Source organism: Equus asinus, chromosome 24 (assembly GCF_041296235.1).
Source record: "Equus asinus isolate D_3611 breed Donkey chromosome 24, EquAss-T2T_v2, whole genome shotgun sequence".
In the NCBI taxonomy this organism is placed as follows: domain Eukaryota; kingdom Metazoa; phylum Chordata; class Mammalia; order Perissodactyla; family Equidae; genus Equus; species Equus asinus.
The window spans coordinates 23,733,188-23,748,602 of NC_091813.1; the positions used below are offsets into that span (position 1 = coordinate 23,733,188).

General features: G+C 38.5%; 1 protein-coding gene across 9 annotated transcripts in view; it reads right to left on the reverse strand.

The window, feature by feature from the left end:
* Window positions 1-15,415, reverse strand: part of CEP162 (centrosomal protein 162) — an 85,336-nt gene that overhangs the window by 21,572 nt on the left and 48,349 nt on the right. For all 9 annotated transcript variants that reach the window (XR_006519213.2, XM_014838073.3, XM_070496322.1 and 6 more), the window contains 6 exons: window positions 15,167-15,279; window positions 13,182-13,287; window positions 7,299-7,425; window positions 5,909-6,072; window positions 5,067-5,171; window positions 1,693-1,905 (listed from right to left, as the gene is read on the reverse strand). Coding sequence is in view for 8 of the 9 variants with exons in the window: in XM_014838073.3 (XP_014693559.3) it covers window positions 1,693-1,905; window positions 5,067-5,171; window positions 5,909-6,072; window positions 7,299-7,425; window positions 13,182-13,287; window positions 15,167-15,279 (828 nt within the window). In the remaining variant the exon portion in view is untranslated. The remainder of the gene's footprint in view (window positions 1-1,692; window positions 1,906-5,066; window positions 5,172-5,908; window positions 6,073-7,298; window positions 7,426-13,181; window positions 13,288-15,166; window positions 15,280-15,415) is intronic.

Sequence of the window (15,415 nt, forward strand, 5' to 3'; positions counted from 1 at the left end):
GGAGTATAAGCAAAGGCGTGTGTGTGTATAAGACACAGAAGTATGAAAATACATTTTTGACTTTAGTGTCAGGACCTGATTAGAGGATGGGGTGAAGTGAACATGTGTAGACTAGTCAGGAGGTTATGATAGTAATCCAAGCTATTCTAAATTTCTTATGAATGATGGTAGTAGAGCCACATGGTGATGAAAAGGAACAGAGGAATTGAAAGAAACTTAGGAGTAAAAACGGCATAACTGGCAGTCAGTCAGTTATCACCACCTCTCTCTGACACATGAGGACACTGAGCTCAGAGAGGTTAAGTAACTGGAGCAAAGTCATGAAGCTATAATGGTGAAAATGGGCCCAGTCTCAAGCTTGGGCTGACTCCAAAGCCTGTGTGTTTTCCATTATGCTCCAGTCTCCCATACGCAGGCGGCGAGTCTGCTAAAAGTAGAGTGGGTCAGGGGTGGGGGCAAGATGAACCTGATGGAAGGTCTGGAGTTGACGCTTAGGGGAATGGAAGAAAGAACTGATCAGCCATGTGCGACAGGCTTGTCAAGCAGCACTGAAGGAATTCATGAGACTGGACATCCGCACACCTATGGTGGCCCTACTCTCACACTGTGCAATTTCCTTCAGAAGCACAAAGCTGAGTGAGTGGAGGAGTGGAGAAGCACATGGGTAACTGGGGAAGAGGGCGAGCAAGTTAAGGGTGGCTGAAAACTGGGTGGTTAAAGGAGGACTACACCTTGGAATTTAGGATAGTAAGAGAAGAAAGTGAACTAGGTAGGGGGCTGAGAGATTCAAAAAAAGTGGGTGGAGTAAAGAAACCCAAACTCCGCTATATGACCTTAACTAGCAGGACAATGTATTTCTAGGTTTTCAAACTTTTACTATTTCTGGAATCTAATATTCTATCATTTGTTGCTTCTCTCAGGATAGTACTCTGTGAGGAATGAGCTCTGCTTCCTAGAAGCAGTGGCATAGGGTCTGAGGCCTCCTGCTGTTGCTCACCAGCGGCAGAACCTTGGGCAATACAGCTAAATTGTGAATATGTCAGTTCCCTCATCCGTAAAAGAGGGTAAAAACATCTACTTCTCACAGGTGACTGGAAGGATTATGCAGGATGAAGAACAATGTCTGTGAAAGCATGGAGCATGAATTACTGCAGGAACCATGTGCTCAATAAGTTTTTAAATCACGTCCTGTTTCATACTTCATCATAGTGACACTTGTACTTTCTGATTCATTCCTGATGAAGGATCAGAAAACTTGGAAAATAAGACATTTTCAGCAAATGCTGCCCTGGCCCCTGCTCTACCCCAAAAAACATATTCTTCTGTCTCATTCCCTCTCCCTCGTCTAGGTAAATTTCAGAAAAATATTTTCAACCCTGGTAATTTTTTAAAAATTTCATATTGAACATCTATCGGAGATGTTTTACACTGCCTTTTATGACTTAATTTCCACAGATTCTAGTATCACTGAGAAGGACTTATGTAAAGATTATCCTGTGCTTGATTATTCCATGTCTGAAGTAAGACACTGCTGAAGGAGGACAAAAAAATAGGACTGATCGAGGTTTCCTTTGCATCTGTTGACACTGGTGGGAAAGGATGTTTAGAGCGATTTGTTAAAATGAGATCTAAGCAGCCCCCAGCCCCAGGGTCCATCTCTGAGCCCCGTCTCCACGGCTACCCGGCACTTACCTTCATTTTCTGAAACTGCTGTTCCATGGTACGAAGGCTTTTCTTTGCTTCTTCATCTTTGCCCTCCAGATCAGCTTCTAGCTTTTTTATCCTTTTTTCCATAAATTCCACTGTATTTCTATCCACTGTATCAGTAGCTGCTGATGCAGCCAATATTAAAGCAGGTAAAGAATTGGGATATCTTCTCTTTAAAATTCCCTCCATTTCCTTAACCTATTAAAATATTTTTGTATATATGTAAGGTCAGAAATAGATTAAAATTAAGCAGCTTAATGTATCAACTTAGATTATGTTACATAAGTTATGTGTAGATTTCAAAGAGATGTTTATATCACATCTGAAGACTGAATCAAATGCACAGAAGCACAAATTGATTTCAAATTTTATATCCCTAGATTATCTGATTAAAAAATCCTATATACGAGCCTGGCCCCAAGGCTAAGTGGTTAAAGTTCCGTGCACTCTGCTTTGACAGCCCAGGTTTGCAGGTCTGGATCCTGGGCATGGACTTACTCCACTCACTAGCCATGCTGTGGAGGTGTCCCACATACAGAATAGAGGAAGACCGGCACAGATGTTTGCTTAGGGTTGATCCTCCCCAAAGGGAAAAAAGAAAAAAAAGAGGAGGAGTGGCAATGGAAGTTAGCTCAGGGCGAATTTTCCTCAGCAAAAAAACCCCCCAAAAACAAAAAGAAAACCCTATATATAATGTCTAATTCAGTACTGGTTAATTTACAGAAATCCTCTTACATTCATTTGAAATGGATCTTGGCAATAGCCAATCTTTTTGAGGACAAAGCTCTTTCCCTTCCCTTTTTTCCACAGACCCCCTCAGATGATAGTACTAATATTATCTACTGACTGACAAATTACTTATATGCACATGAATGTGTGAACTTTTCACAATAAACATACAGCTTCCTAAGCACTGGCCCCTGCCTGCAACAATCTCCACCCTACCCCAGCCCCCTCCAAGTGAAGTGAAGTGGAATCTACTGTAAAATGACTTCTTTCAATGAGGAAGCAAGGAGGATTAGATGGCATTTAGTCTATAAAAAAGTAACATATTATGTGTTCTTTCTGTAATAAAGAATGGCACCAGAGTCCACAGAAATGAGAGATTCATGTTCTATATACATATGTGTATATACCTGCTTTTGTTAAAGGTATTATGGTTAAGATACCTTCGAAAAACATACATTAAAACACTAAATTCTTTGCTGAACAGTTTACTAGCCTCTGAGCATGCTCACAGTCCTGTTTTTACAGACTGAACACTGCTCACACGAGGAATTTAAGGGTCACATGATTTGCAAAGTTTAACAGCAAGTATTTCCACTCATGAAGACTGCTTGTGCATTGACAGAAGCACCATAAACTGGGAAACGTCCAGATACAAATATTAATCATTTCTTTCATCTCCAAAATTTTCAAAGCTTTGCTTCCTTTGGTATTAAAAATCTAATTATTTGAATTAGATGTAAGCATATAAAGGTATATACTTACACATATATACCACATCTATTAAAACAGAAGATCTAGATTTTTTAAAATGAATTTGTTTTAACATCTACAATTAATGCATTCATTTAAAATTTTAAGAAATATTTTCAATCTCATTTTGATACCCTGTTATGTTACATTTTTGGAGGAAAATTAGATTTTATTTATTCTTCTTTAATTTTGTTTTTTAATATTATTCTTTGGTCTCTGATACCAGTGTGGCTGTCATACAAAGTAAATTTTTAAAAAAATTCTCACTGGAAATTAAACTGTGGAATATTCCACTAAATAAAAGCATGAACAATCGCACATAATCTGAAATTTTCATTACAACATACATCTAATTAGCCCCATTTTTACTTACGTGCTATTTAGAAAAGATGTTTTACTGTATAACTCCTCTATTTCAGAATATGGCTCCAAAATGATTCTTAATATATTATTATATACCTTGATTATAAACTACATATTAAGGTTTGAAATCATTAGGATGGAAATATTCATGGGAACAAAATTAATACAATCTGAAATGTACATGCAGCAAACTATACAAACTACTACTAATGAGTAATATTTTACAAAGACAATCTTAGATGATAAACCAATAAATTTTTAATTAAAGTGTTAATCAAAGAGGGAAGTTACTTTTATAAAACGTTCTATTTCTGCTCAATACTCATCACCTATTTCAAGTCAACTTTGCTTCTGAAGCATGCTTTGTTTTTCACTCATAGATTCAGCTCTACGTTGCTTCTCTAAGTCATGTAGCGGAGAAGCAGTTCCTTTGCTCTCTCTCACCATTCTGGCTGGCTTCTATGTTGGCTAATCTAAATCTTAAGCGCTGAAGAAAAGCCAAGCAATCCTGGACTACAGTTATTTCAGGGTATTTCTAGCTCTCTGAATAACCTCTGTCCTGTTCCTTTCCTGGCCTCTGAACCAAACTACCAAATCATACCTTTTAATATAGCAACAGGTCCTGTAAAAGTAGCAAAGTTAATTTTTTGCTTAGTTTTCCTTCTACCCATAAAACTTAGATAATATTCAGCCCAGTGATGACCTCACAGCTTTGGGTTTGTGATAGAATAATAGCTCTATGTTCAAGCGTCATGACTTGACTACAGAATCATGCTCCCTTATGAATAGGGCTGGAAATTCTTAATTTATCTAGTTATGAATACAAATTCTAAATTACAGAAAGTCTTAAATACAGAAGGAAAAAGTTAATTAACATTCCACCCCACAAAACAACTACTTAAATGAAAATCTTTATCCTAATAAGCATCACTACATGATTTTTGAGAGGTCTCCCAGCCACACTGACCATGAAATGAACATTTCTAAGCCTAAACCAGAGAGCAAGAGCTCAAAATTATGGCCAGCTCTTTAGGAGGCTGAATGTTTCGTTTCCAGGGTATTTTGTGATACTTCCCAAGCACTACGAATATGCTGCCAACTCAGGGATCTCGATCTGTACTCCTCTCTCACGTATCTTTCCGTGGGAGAAGGAATCCTAACTCCACACTCAGAGTTTCAACATTCTGCTTCCTTCTTCCAAGATGTCTAATAGAGCTGGGATGCAGAATAACCTTTCACCAATCAGTCTACCATCTAATGAAGCACATTAGTCTAAAAATTCTTTATGCATAAAGCTGTAGATTATATACAATGATGCTGTTTACTACTTTTATTAAGGTTACTTTAAATACTGTGTATCAAGTATTTTTAAAGTAGGGGCAGTTCCATAATAAGATAAATGAACAAAAAAAAGAATTTCCAGGTTGACTACATTTTGTAGGAACTCCTGAAACAAGAGAAAACAAAACTGCACTATATATAAAATACCTTAAGGAAAATTTACCCTGAACACATACTTGTCGCTCTAGATCCTGAATTTTTTTGGCATCAGCTGCTCTATCTTTTAAACGTATCTTCTGCTGAATAGATGGACTTCCAGATTCAGCTTTCAGTTTCTCAACCTATCAATAAGAGAAGAACATGTTAAAAAGCATATTTAAAGCATACCAGCGAAACCCCAGGAGGGAAGCACAGTGGTGGTGCATTCATTCATTTATGAATTCCCAGATATGGCACTGTGCTGGCCACATGATGGCGAACAAGACCAGCCATGTCCCGGCTCTCCTGGTGCTTAAGCTCTAGCAGAAGACAGCTGATAAGCTAATAAAGCAAATCAATAAGTAAATAACTTCAGAGAGTGACAGGTGCTATGAAGAAAATAAAACAGAGTGAAGGAATGGGAAGAAAGAGTCAGAGGGAGTGGGACTGGTAGCTACGTTAGGAAAGAAGGTCAGGAGACATCTCTCTGAGGAGTAGAAACTTGAGCTGAGACTTAACGAGTGAGACATGGGAAGCCAAGGCCAAAGCAATCTAGGCTAAGGCAACAGATGGAATAAGCTCAGCACGTCAAGAATCAGAGGACGCCTGGTGTGCCTGGCGGAGAGGGACTCCTGGGGGTGTGGCACAGAGAGGCTGGCAGGGTTCAGACCACACGGGGACCTGACAGGTGACAAGGAGCCTGGATTTATTCTCAGTCTAACTGACAACAGACTACATCTAAAAGCAAACCAAATCCAAAACAGTTATTTTAATTAAGTGTTTAGAGTATTGATTCAATGACACTTAAAAGGTTAAGAAGAACTGATGGTTGAAGACAATATGGTCCATCTACAGAATACATTCTGAAAGGACTTATTACCTCAAGTTTGAGCTTCTCAATTTCTTCATTTGCTTCTTTAAGCCGAATTGCATCTTTATCCAGAAGTTCCTGATTTTCAGCATACCACTGTAATCTTTTTTGCAGACGACTGATTTCTTGTTTATGTGTTTCTTGTAAAATTTTTATTTCATATAATTTTTCACCTGTAAGACAAAGTAACTCAATAACTTAATTGTAATTTTTCAAAATATGAAAATAAACTCAATTAAAAGATTTTAAATGAAAACCAATGTCTATCTAATGAGAGCATTATGAAAACACAAGAGGCAAAAACAGCTCATGTATGCAAGGTAGTGTCTAGTTTAATCTATTATTAAACAGAGATGAAGATTGTGTTCACAGTCCAAATCCTCAAACTTGTAGCAAAGTGGGCTATGTAGAAATTTTTGATAAATCTATTGTTTTCTCACTGACTTTCAATATAAAAGTAAGTAAAGTCGTTTGCATGGGAAAATAAATGTTGGATTGAAGAGATAAAAATGAAGAATTTCTATAATTCTATTAAACAGTAGCAATGGCTACTTTAAACATTAAAAGAGTGCTTACTATGCATGATTTTATTTAACATAAACTTATACGAGGGGTACTACTATTATTATTCTGTGTTACAGATGAGGAAAGTAATTTTCTTACAAACAGGCAAGTGGATTTTATTGTACATATCTTACACTGAAGATCATACTATGTCAGAGGAAAGATGCTGACGTTGGCAAACAAGTGCTCCTCTGAGCTACCCTTCCAGCCCTGTGTTCTGCCAGCCTGAGCTCCAATCCATAGACGCACTCAGAAATATGCTCACGAAACACACCTCAGCAGCCTCCCTCATTCCTTCACTCCTGCATCTTACCACCTGCCAGGACCCAGCTCAACGCCACTCCTCCCTGAAACCCTGCTTTAGCACCCCATCTCAGATTTATTTGTAATTTCTTACTATTAAGCCTCTCTGCATTCTTACTTTCCTTTGTTCTCCCTGGTGGGGAAGGCCATATTTATCCTCATGTTTTGACAAACAGAGTGCATTGTTACTTGTTCATTTGGCATAAATACCTGAGAGCTGACATTTCAGACTCAGGGTAGAAAGACAGACCATGTCCTCAGGGAGGTCACAGTCTCTCTGGGATGACAGCCATGGAAACAATTAAACACAGACTGCCACGAATTCAAAGTAATCCTTGATTTTCTTGATCGTGCAATTCTTCCTGCTAAAACCAATCCAATGCACATATCTATTAATAATTACAAAAAGTTTCTAAAATTAGAATGTACTTCAAGGAACAGCATTTTGATTATACTCTCCAATTGGCATTACTCAAATTCAATTAGAACAGTTACACGTATGAAGGTACACTGTTTCAGCTCAGTGTCTTACCTGTGGCATAAGCAATCTGATCCTTGGCTTGGTCTCTCTCTTTCCTCATTTTTTCCAAGTCTACTTCAAGAGCTTGTCTGTCTTGCTTCAGCCTTTTGATGTCTTCCAACAAACTGTTTTTTTCTTTCTTGATATTCATAGAAATAGAAAAGCAGATTATTTCTAACCACAATAAATTGTGGTATAGTCTCTCTCACCCCATCCATCATAAATACTGCTAATCATTTTTCCTAAATTTTAGCTCTAATTTGATCACTCCCCCTCGCCCCAAATTATTACTAGCTCCCCCTAGCCTACTAGAAGCAGTTTTAATCCTCTAACTCAGCACAGCCTTAAAGACCTTCTAGTCTACTGTTCTAACTTCTCCTGGACTACTGCAATGACCTCCTAACTAGTCGGCCTCTTCCACCTTCAGCACCTACAGTCTGTTGTCCTCACAGCAGCTGGAGGAAGTGTTTTAAAAAAGACTCAGTTTGCTATCACTCCTCTGTTGGAAATTCTCTGGTGGCTCCCATCCCTCCCAGGGCAAACCCAAAGTCGTTCCCATGACCCTCAGTATCACACAGCCAGGCTTGCCCACGGCTCTGACCGCATCTACTACAAATCCTCTCCTGTCACTTGACTCCAGTGCAGGGACCTCCTGGCTGTTCACTGAGAACAGGGACCGAGATCTCCTACCCCAAGGTGTTTGCACTGTTTCCTTTGCCCACGGCACTCTGCCCCCAGAGGGCCAGGAGGCCTGCTCCTTCACTTCATTTTCCTGCTCAAATGAAGCCCCAGGAAGGCTTCCCTGATGACTCTTTCTAAAACGTCAACCCCCATCCTGGCCCAGGTATGTTGCTTTATTCTCTCCTCACAACACTCATCACCACATGACATACTACCTAGTTACTTGACAGTAGGGCTTTATTTTGCTAACCCTTGTATCATGTTTGCAGAAAAAATGTTTGACACACCAAAAAACGTCTAATGAATTCTCAATATGCCCTCCATTCTATACTACTCTCAATGACACCCATTCCTCTGCTTGATAAAACCATACTTACCCTTCAAAGCTTAGTTCAAATAAGGCTATTCCTGATAATCCCTCCTCTACGTTCCCACACACCTCCACTGCACCTCTAGAATGGCATTTATTACTTTGTTTCATATGACACTGATTTGTGTACACAACTCCTCTCTTTATTAGGCTGAAAGCTCTATGGGGACCAAGACTGACTTTTACTACCTGTTTGCTTTACGGCACCAAGCGTGTGGCAGGTACTCATTAAATGCACGTCGAACTGAACTCATAATTGCTGAAGAAACTCTTCGACTCATGGCAGTACACTTGATATAGCTAAGTTTCAAAATAAAAATTCTTACAAATTCTGTATCGCACTACCTTACAATCTAAATCAGTCTTACAAAGAAAATAAATCCATTCTGAAAGCACTGTATAATCCTGGTCTCCGGCTGTGTCACAGATGGAACTATAACATTCCCTGTTTAATCCTCTGTAGATGTCTTTTCAGGAGAGCACTGAGTTTCTTCAAGTTTTTGAACACTCAGGTATCCTCCTGCACATACCCTTTGCTTAATTAATTCAATCAATTTAGAAATGCTCTCTAGCAGCATCTACTTCACAGAATTCCAGGATTTTAGAAGTCAAAGGAACTTTAAACATCCTGAGTTCAGTCAGGCAGTTGCTGCTTAAATGGATGTCCACTCTATGCTTGCATCTGTCCAGGGACTGAGACCTCCCACCCTCATGAAGCCAGAGTGTCCCACATCCATCTGTGGGCACAGTGCTTTGGCTGGCAAGGACTCCCCTTCCTTGTGAGCCAGTGTGTAGACACTCAGAGGGTCTCTGCCTACCGCTCTGACGGGATCCTCCACCACTCTTGTCCTTACTCACCCACTTCTGCCTCAGAGGCCTCTGCTTCTGGAAAGTAACAAGCCCATTCCTGACTCTCCCCTGGTTGGAAGGCTCGACCTCTACATGCTGAGCTGCTTCTCTTCAGCTCTTACCTCAGACGTCACTTTCTCAGCGAGTGCCTCCAATGAATGCTGCCTTGCCCCTGCCCCACCTACCATTATTCTCTATTTTTGTTTTCTTTAAAGAACTTACCTCTGTGTGTAATTATTTAATTAGCTTACTGATTTTCTGTCTTCCCCACTAGAATGCATCCTACCATGCAAGGTCCACGCTTGTCTTGTTTACCTACTGTTTTTCCAACACCAGGATGAGTACCTGGCATATAGCAGGTGCTGGATAAAGGCTGACTGAATGAATGAGCTGTGATCAGCCTCATTCCCCTCCCCCGCCAGGATGCTAAGAGGAAAGGGCTCAGGACCCTCACTTTTACTATGTGTCCATCCATAGCTTATAAAGAACCAACTCCACTTTAAGGCTACACTAATTGACATTAATTTTTAAGGTACAAATTAGACTGGACACAATTATGGATATTATTATATTACAGATTTATCCCAGTATGAATAGTTTTTACTCTAAAACTATTTAAAATCAGAATATCATAAATGAATGAAAATAATGGAATATCTGCATTCCATCTTTCAGTATTTGCACGAATAAACAAATCCCCAAAGAATTTTTACTATTATCTTAAACTAACACTGGGGTTTAAAAAAATTTTTTTTTAAGGTTTGGCTTGCCTTTGGTAGTTTCACCATGATGGGCACAGATGTAGATTTTTACCTATTTATCCTCAGCAGGATCCACTGTGCTTCCTGAACTTCAGAATTCATCTCTTTTTATCATTTTGAGAACATTCTCAGCCATTATGTTTTAAAAATACTTAAATATATACTTTAGTACCTCATACATCTGATATTTTTCATTCTCTATTTTTCTGTTTCACTATAAGTTCCTTATATCTATCTTCTGGTTTATTAATTATTTTCTTGGCTGTGTTTGTTTGATCATTTATTTAACTTTTCTACTTAGTTTTTAATTTCCAGGAATATATTTTATTTCAGAGCTCTGTTTATTTTTCTCTGAATTTGCCTAGTCTGTTTTGTTCTCTCCTCATATTTTCTCATTTATTTTATATAATCATTTTAAGTCAATTTATTTTATGGTCTATTCAATAATTTTATAGGGGTTCTAATCTTGCTGTTTATTAAACCGTCCCACACCTGCTCATGGTGGATTGTTTCTCTGGGTTTTGTAATTTTGCAGTGTGTGCATATCATCAGTGGAATTTTATCTGTAGGAATACCGTGTGAGCTGGGTTCAGAATGTATACTTCTCTCTTTTTTTTTTGGTTGAGGAAGATTCTCCCTGAACTAACATCTGTTCTTAATCCTCTTCTTTTTTCGCTTATGGAAGATTAGCCCTGAGCTAACACCCATGCCAATCCTCCTCTATTTTTCGTACGTGGGATGCCTCCATGGCATGGCAGATAAGTGGAGTAGGTCCATGCTTGGGATCCGAACCCGCGATCCCAGGCCACAGAAGCGGAGCACATGAAACTTTAAACACTTGGCCATGGGGCCAGCCCCTTAGGTGTATCCTTCTAAAAGCTGTTTTGCATTTATTTCTTCTGGATACACTAGAGGTTATCATTGACTCAGGACCAAGTTTATGGAATTTTTTTGTTTGAGCATGACCAACCCTTGCAGGTAGCATCAATTCAAACACTAAAACACCAGTGGAAGCAGAAGGATGACATATATATTAACAACCAGTAAGGCACGAGCCCTGGGCAGAACAGACATTCTCCCCTCCCTATCTAAAGATCAAGACAGAAAAGCTCTCTTGATATCTCTTGATATCTCTATAAGGTGGGTGGATTCCTTCCTAGTCCACTGTTTTACTGAAGGACACGGCCCTGTGAAGGCCTGGTGTCCTGTCATCTCCGCTGGGCTTAAAGCTCAAGCCCCACGGTTCCTGAGCTGGCGGCCTAGGAGCAGAGGTTTCCTGCTAGGTTTGTATCCTTCTTCATTTCGGCCCCTAGAGAGCTCCCTCACTTTCTTGAGAGCTTGGTTATGCATTTATAAGATGTTTATTATATTTTATTCAGCATTTTCCAGTATTTTTAGTGGCAATTTTAGTTTCCTATTTGTCAGCAAAATATGTTCAAAACAGCACTTCTAAAAGGCCACTAATAATAGCCTTTGAATGAAGCTAATGCTATGCTTGAAACCTTCACGCTTTTCTAAGCCTTCATAAAATATGAGCAATATTAATTTCTCTTTTAACTTGTTAAGTTTTGAAGCCTACTAATAAGATGGGCATGCAATCATCCATTCTTTCTTTCTATCTTTTTGCCTACCTATCTACTTAAACATTCTGTACACACATTTACATATGTATCTGAAGAAAGTTCCCTAACGGGTTCATATTTGAAGCTGCATTTTTATATACTACAAAAACCTGTTAAACATCAGTTATTAAACTATGGTATGCTTAGATTTCTACGTAACCCACCTCTATATAATAAATTTCTTATTAAAAAGTGCTATGTAATTGGAATTTTTCTAATTTACATAATCATTCAAACACAGTCATACGCTACATAATGACATTTTGGTCAACAATGGACCACATATACGACAGTGGTCCCATAAGATTAGTGCCATACAGCCAAGATGTGGAGTAGGCTGTATCATCTAGGTTTGTGTAAGTACAGTATGATGTTCACACAACACAACACATTTCTCAGAACATTTCCCTGTCATTAAGCAACACGTGATTGTAGATTGGAAGGGCTTTTTAGTTTAGTGTTATGGTTCCTTTTCTTTTTTGGTGAGGAAGATTGTCCCTGAACTAACATCCATTGCCAATCTCCCACTTTTTGCTTGAGGAAGACTGCTGCTGAGCTAACATCTGTGCCAATCCTTTTTTGCCTGAGGAAGATTGCTGCTGAGCTAACATCTGTGCCAACCTTCCTCTATTTTATACATGGGACGCTACCACAGCATAGCTTGATGAGTGGTGTGTAGGTCTGTGGCCGGGATCTGAACCCGTGAACCCCAGGCTGCTGAAGCAGAACGTAGGAACTCAACCACGACACCAATGGGCTGGCCCTAGTGCTCAGGTTCTTATTGGGAGGGAGTGGAAGAATTAACTGCTCTCCCGCAGGGATGTGTGGAAATGTGGCAGCGGTTTTGATTGTTACAATGACGGTGGCTGCTTTGAGCACACAGTTCCTGAGCACAGGGATGATAAAAATCATGTAATACATGGGATTGTTCTGCTTAAAATAGAATTAACCTGCCCAATATTCCAAAATTTCTCCAATTGATAAATACTGCTTTAGAAAATTCTAGGCCATATTATTTACAATACAATTCAAGAAAAATAATTCAAGAACAATTCAAGAAAAATAAATAATGAAAAATAATGAAAAAATAATGAAAAATGGAGCAGCTACTGCATTTCACGTTTGTGGTAGGTATGTGAGATATAAATATTCTGTAGATACAGTCTTTGCCTCCTGAAGTGCACATTCCACTTAAGACATTTTACCCATTGGCTTTTGGGTAAAAGTCAACTAACTTTTTAAGGTGAACAATCATCTTCAAATTATTTTCCTTTTTTAGCTGTACATTTCCAATGAGGAATTTGTTTGAAAAAAGGTATACATGCCCTAATAAGGTTCTGCCTCTGACATGGCTCCATGTGATCAATGCCTGATGAAAGGCTGGATTATAAAGACGATGCCACCTAAAACCAGTATTATGTCATTTTCTCTAGATTAAGGTCACATGTATGCTAAATGCTAATCTTAGATGTTCCTTAATTTTTAAATGGTATGAAATTTATAAATAGATCTTATTTATTCATAAATCACAAAAACAGACATTTTTTTACATATGGGAATCTTTTTAGTAATCTTTATTATTGCTAAAAGTTAAAAGCCCTCTGCAACTTACCTGTGCCGCCCGTAGTTCCGCTAACAGATCTGTAAAATTCTGGTTTCTACTGGGCTCTGGATCGTCAACTCCTTGAGACAGGAAACGACTTTTGTGCATCTGTTCTCTGATTTATTTTGAAAATAGAAAGATTTTTTTTTCTTTTTACAAGTACTCCTTTCATTGCAAAATATTCAATTCTTAAAAATTAAAACTCTAGTGGATGTTGGAACTATGTGAGTCATTGAAAAGAGAAAGTATATTTAATCTAAAGATTAAAATATTAAAATACTTAAAGAAGCAGACTTCAAGGGAAATGCTTATGTTTAATCTAAAAGAATTAAAACCCTAAGATTATTGGCTTATTTGTAATATAAAAATATTTTCTCCCAATTCTCATAGAAAAAATCAATGTCCCAGAAAGATGTGCTGCAACTTCCCTGTGGTGTGGTGCATCCCTTTACATGTCTTTCTAGACTCTTTTCTGAGACAGAGATCGCCAATCATACAGACGGAAACTGACAAATGAAAGAAAACACAGTCTACTATTTGGACTTTAGAATCAATTTTCCTGTTTTTCCAGAGACATTATACAAGGAGTTTAGGAATCCATATAAGATCATCTGCCCCTAATATACTAAACAAATCACTTATTTCATTGTGAAAGTTCATTGAGAGCTTCAGTTTGAGATCCTGGAGTAGATCTTCTCTTTTAAAAGCCAGGCAATATAAGATGTGATATTTTAAAATACTTTATTGAAGCATCTGGAAAGAAAGCGGATGTAAATGTTTTCATGCATCAGAACTGTGCAGATTATCACAATTGGCCTGGGGTCACACTCATCGGGAGAACAGGCATTTTTTCCCCTAATTTACACAAAAGTGCCCTTGCTTGCCAAGCTGTGTACCTTCTAGTTTTGTCTGCAATAAGGTGTGCCTGTTTCTATTTTGCACGAAGATCAGTATGAGCTAGCAGCAGCCCTGCCTCTTACACCCTACGTTATCTAACAAGGAAATACGAAAGGTATCTGAATAAACATAACTAATTCAGACATTCATGGCCAAAGAGGCTTCTTCCGATAGCAGTCCTGAGTCATTAGGTGTTTATATTAAAGGATGCACAGCTGGTAGTCATTTTCTAAAGGAAGATAGTACTCTAACTTGCCCATGTTTGTGGGTTCAGCTTTTTCACTTAATATGTTTTAAGCTGGATGTGGAACACCCAAAAGATCTTAAACAGTCTAAAAAATGATTCCTAACTAGGTGCTGGTGCTCCATCAGCCTGCCACGCTGAGCGCTGCTTGCTAACAACTCACCAGCTCTCCTCTGGAAAAGTGCCCTTAGCCAAACAGCAGCCCCTGCCCCCAGAGGACAGCCCCCAGCCGCTTCCTGGGGACACCTCAGCCAGTGACTGGCTGGCTTAGGGGTACAACAAAAGGCTGCCTCAACCAGAGACCAACTCTGTGGTGCAATCTGCTCTCCTAGGCATCCTGGTGAGCGCAGAAGGAAGCCAACTTCCAGCTGAGGCCTCTTCTTACTTACCTCCCCCCAGCTGCCATCTTGTGTCTCTTGCTCCCCCTTCTCCTGAGCATCATCCTCCAGGAAATCACCTCTACAAAGATTCCCACCTCACACTCTACCTCTACCAAACCTGACCTAAGACATTAAGTGATAGTGTACGATATCTTTTAGTATTATTAATCATATGGTTCCTTAGGAAATGGTTAAGCATCTCAAGCTTAATGATCGATCAAGAGGAATATCATCTATTCAACCTCCTAAACTGATGTCAAACTCAAATATTAATGTTGAAATACTAAAGTATGTACTAGTCATCTAACACCAAAGGAAAAACCCATTGAATAATAAAAATATGTTACAAAACTATAAATCAGTGTAAAAATTTTTTCATTTTTAAGTAAAAATAAATGTATTACTAATATACCAATAAAATACTTAGAAATAGTCTAAGTGTATCTGATTTTAAGAATTTAAAAAAGACTTACTTTAAGGAAGCTAACTCGCTGAATAAATTCTGGTTTTCCTTGAACATTCGCTCCTCATTTTTCTTGTTTTGTTCTTGGAGATGCTTCACTTGATTATACAATCTTTCATTTTCCTATTTTTATAAATAGAAATTTACATTTTAGTTAAAAGTCACTAGTACCTGGATAACATAAATATGTATGTTCACAACAGATACATCCTTTAAATATAAATAATTTTGGTGAGAAAGATTGTCCCTGACCTAACAT